Below are 4,473 nucleotides of genomic sequence, written 5' to 3' on the forward strand. Positions count from 1 at the left end.
GGAAATATAGAGTTTGGCCTTGTGGTCGGATCCAGTGATGGCGGCACTGGAGTGTCGCTCCCTTTCTGAAGGCGTTACTTTTGAAGAACATCGTCGTCCATGTGATGTAATTAGGTGGTCGGTGCGGATATGGTCACTGGTGTCCATGTGATGTAATTAGCTGGTTGGTGTGGATATGGTCACTGGTGTAGTTTGCCGATCGCAAATCGGATTGCTTCGAGGATTTCTTTTTGCATTTTTCCTCGCATATGCATAACTTTGGTCATATATGACTTTGCTAGTTACCGGCATGTTTTCGTGTGTGTGTGTGTTTGAGTTGGTGTTTGGTTGTGTGCATCATAACTGCTCATTGTGTTATATATCTTCTTGGTAATCTATTTTGAGCCAATAAAATAAAACATTTATGAAAAAAATCCCCAATGAAACTTGGAAAAGTTAACGGGCAGGGTTGCATTTTTTGTCCTCTGAATCCTGATGCTGTTAATTGAAACATGTGTAGCAAGCATTATGCTGAAAATGAAATGACATGAAGGTTTTTTCGGAAAGGAAGGATAAACCTCATACCGTAGAGCGACTGTTCTACGGTTTTGGCTCTAAAAAAAAGGATAAACTCACTCTTTGAAGGGTTTCCTTTCCTCACTTGCTAACTGCTCTGCAAAACTAAATTGGAACTGCTCTGCCCATTTCTATGCAAAAAAAAAGGCCTCTGCCAGTTTGTATATTCTTCAAAAGTTATACCCCTTCCTGAGAGTGCTCTCGGTGGTCTTTGCTAGCAGTCTTCCCGATTGCCCGATTTCACTGAAACAGAGCACTCCTCCACTCCACGCCCCCCACCCAAACTGCAGGCTATCAATAATGGGTTTTGTCTGCTTTTCTTTCAGAGATGTGCAACTGAACTTGTTCAGTCATCAAGCAACATGGCACATCTTCTCGAATGTAGTGATCTTGGGTGACACATAGCATAGGTGAAACGTTGATACATATGCAGTAGTATAGTTTATTCTACAGCAGCTGGACACATAGCATAGGTGAAACGTTGCATTTGGTAGTACTTCACATACACAAATGTCTGAACCTGAACTCATACTACAGGTTTGGGATGCTCCTCAGCTTCTTCAGCTTGCAAGTTGCAACTCTGACTTCTAGCTTTTCTAGTAACCAGACCAAGTGAATTTATCAGATTCAGACGATCGGTAGACACAACTATTCGTCCCACTGCACAGATGTAAAACTCCGTAGCATTGCAAAATCATGAACAGACAGGCGACAGAGAGAGAATTTACTGCAAGTCAGAGAGATTTCTGATTATTATTTTCAAAGCAGAACAGAACATATACTAGATCGACACCATTACTTAAACATCGGACACTAATTCTAATACGAAGGACTAGTAATCGCCTAAGCCTTCTTGGGGGACTTGGCGGCCTTGTTGGGCGACTTGGGCTCCTTCTCGGCCGTCTTCTTGGGGAGCAGCACGGGGTTGATGTTGGGCAGCACGCCGCCGTGCGCGATGGTGACGCCGGCGAGCAGCTTGCCGAGCTCCTGGTCGTTCCGGATGGCGAGCAGCAGGTGGCGCGGGATGATGCGGGACTTCTTGTTGTCCTTGGCGGCGTTCCCGGCGAGCTCTAGAAGCTCGGCGGCGAGGTACTCGAGGACGGAGGCGAGGTAGACGGGGGCGCCCATGCCGACGCGCTGCGCGTAGCGGCCCTTCTTGAGGATGTAGAAAATATAAGATGGCTGAATATTGTGTTGTATTGATCTGACCCGTGTAGGGGTATATATAGAGGTACAATGGAGGGAGAGAGACTTGGAGTAGAGGACAAGTTAAACCTATCCTATTTTTATCTCTTATCTCTATCTTAAACGTAAATATACTTCTAACATCCCCCCTCAGTCGTAGCGGGAGTGAAGCGGACGATTACGACTGAATTTGAAGTCTTGCTCTTTTGTCGTCTTCTCCGCTGCGCCATCATCAACTGCGTCTCTGATGGGTCGGCAGTTAGGGCGGTGACTGCGTCCCCTTCTGGTGCCTTCCTGCCTTCTCCTCTATTCCCTCCCGCAGTCACAGCGGGAGTATCGTGGACGCAAGTGACGAGGCGGACGCTGTTGACTGGAGTTGTTGCCAATGTGTTGCTGTAGACCAAGTCATTAATGTCGATGTCGAGTTTAGCCGATCATGGTGATGTAGCCGTGGTCGATGTAGTCGTGATCCATGGTGTAGTTGTTGTGGATGATGAAGCCGCACAAAGCCAGAGGCGCAAAAAAATGCGCTATGACGGAGCTGCAGACGTGGACGATGCACCTTGCGGATGTCAGAGGGTGCCGTCGGCGATGAGTCCACCAGTTTTGCCAAGACCGAAGGAAGCCCATCGAGCACACATCGGTTTTGCCAGAACCGTGTGGCCGTGTAGGGTCGTCACTATAGTGACGCCGTGTCTCGTGCCGTCGTGGATGACGCGGTCGATGCCGTCGTCGTGACGCGGTCATTGCCGTCGTCGAGGTCGCGTCTTGCAGAAAATCCTGTCAGAGGACGATAGGTGTCCATCTTGTGGACTACGCAGCGGCGGTGTGTTCTAGATGTTGGTGAAGACCACGTTGATGAAGACCTTGGCGATGAAGTGTCGGCGATGGCGTCGCAGCGGAGTGTCGACGATAATGTGTCGCTTGAAGGCGTCTCTCGCGGCGACCAAGTGTCGATGCCGTGTCGCGACGGAGAAATCAATGAAGAATTGCATCTCTTTCCACACCGGCCTGGCATGTGGATGATGCATGTTGATGTCGCTTCTTGTAGATGTACTCGACGAAGATTTTTTTAGACGATGTAGTCGTACAGCTCGGTGTCGCGGTGTGGGGTCGGTGGAGATCGTTGGCTTGGTGTAGGCGATCGTGCGGCTTGACGTAGACACGTCGAGATAGCCCCAGTGAAGATGTTTGGCCCGCACCTGTTCCGATGCGGCCGCGGATGCGTGAGCTCGGAGTAGTCGATCTGCGTGGTCGCCGGATACATCGTCTTGCACCGGCCGGTTAGCGCCGAAGAAGATCGCCCGCGTGTGCTGAAGGTCGTGTGGGTCGATGGTGCGGGTCGTGGGGCGTGCAGATGGAGCCGCTTGTGGTCTTGTACACGTACGCAGCCCTGAGCCCACATGGAGCCTGGATTCCATGCATGTCGCCGTGGTGCATGCGTGGGTGCTGCTGCGCCGGCGAGACGCGCTGCGTTGCCTGATTGAAGCCGCCTGCTCCAGCGCCGGGGCTCCACGCGCGGCTGCGCTCTGCATCATGCACGCGCCGCCGTGCCGACCGACCGCGCCCACTTGTAGGCGTAGATCGCTCTCCCGATGTCGATGCCTTCGTCCGCAGTGGATCGGCTGTAGATGCCGCGCTAGAGAGCCGCTGCGATGCGAAGAAGCTTGAGCCGCCGCACGATCGTGGGGTTTATTTGTGGCTAAAGGAATTGATCTACGGGAATTTCGAAATTCTGATCTAATCTAAAGAATTGATCTAAGCTACAAGAACCGATCTAATCTTTGATTGATCGGGTGCCGCGCCCCCGAGGAGAGGAGGTTAATCTCCCCGGGGGCGGCGTGCTGCGGAAGTGGTGGAAGGTCCTTGGATCAGCGTCGTTAGACAAACCGCTCTAATACCATATTGAATTCATGCTCCAGCCAGTTGCTCCAAAAGTCCGAACTGATGGAGAGAGGTGGGCAATATATTTCAACACTCCCCCTCACGTCTAGGCTATTTTAGTCCTTAGACGTGGGATTGATGTAGGCCGCAGAATCATTTTATTTAATACTGCGTTGGCAGGGTCTTGAACTCAAGACCTCTTGGCTCGGATACCATATAGAAAATATAAGATGGCTGAATATTGTGTTGTATTGATCTGACCCGTGTAGGGGTATATATATAGAGGTACAATGGAGGGAGAGAGACTTGGAGTAGAGGACAAGTTAAACCTATCCTATTTTTATCTCTTATCTTTATCTTAAACGTAAATATACTTCTAACAGAGGAAGCGGACGATGCGGCCGACGGGGAACTGCAGCCCGGCCTTGACGGACCGCGCCACCGCCTTCTTCCTGGGGCCGCCGCCAAGCTTGCGCCCCACCACGTACTTCTTCACCTTGGAGACGGCGCCGGTGGCTGAGGCGTCCATGGCGGCTACAGGGGCTTGAGATTTGGCGCGATGGGGGATTTGAGAAGGCGGGAGTGTGCTGGTGCGGAGAGATTTTGGCGATGGGGGCAGACTATTTAAACGGCGCGGGAAGGGGATGGTGTGGGCCCGCCGATCCGCGACCACAGACAATGGACGGTCGGATGGGTGGCGAATGGACGGCAACGATACGAAAATTACACCGTGCCTTCCTATCATTCAGTCCATATTTCTGTCGACGGAAGAAATAAATGGAAGGACCTCAGAAATTGGATTGGCTCTCAACATCTTCTTTTTTAATGCAAAATGGAAACCCATAAAAG

The 4,473-nt window shown here is 51.1% G+C and overlaps 1 protein-coding gene across 1 annotated transcript; it reads right to left on the bottom strand.

Moving 5' to 3' along the window:
- Window positions 1–1,226: 1,226 nt before the first annotated feature.
- Window positions 1,227–4,206, bottom strand: LOC119306476 (probable histone H2A.5). The gene is made up of 2 exons (XM_037582684.1): window positions 4,010–4,206; window positions 1,227–1,716 (listed from the first exon to the last, which is right to left on the bottom strand). Exons 1-2 carry the CDS (start codon window positions 4,151–4,153, stop codon window positions 1,399–1,401), a joined length of 462 nt encoding a protein of 153 aa, XP_037438581.1. The 5' UTR covers window positions 4,154–4,206; the 3' UTR covers window positions 1,227–1,398.
- Between the last annotated feature and the right edge of the window lie 267 nt (window positions 4,207–4,473).

The sequence above is a fragment of the Triticum dicoccoides genome, chromosome 5B (genome assembly GCF_002162155.2).
Source record: "Triticum dicoccoides isolate Atlit2015 ecotype Zavitan chromosome 5B, WEW_v2.0, whole genome shotgun sequence".
NCBI classification, from domain to species: domain Eukaryota; kingdom Viridiplantae; phylum Streptophyta; class Magnoliopsida; order Poales; family Poaceae; genus Triticum; species Triticum dicoccoides.

Bases quoted from the DNA above. Each gene is read 5' to 3' on its own strand.
- LOC119306476 (XM_037582684.1), bottom strand. From the start codon at position 4,153: ATGGACGCCTCAGCCACCGGCGCCGTCTCCAAGGTGAAGAAGTACGTG. The intron at 1,717-4,009 runs CTCTGTTAGAAG...ATTTTCTACATC, and splicing joins TCGGCCGCATCGTCCGCTTC to CTCAAGAAGGGCCGCTACGC.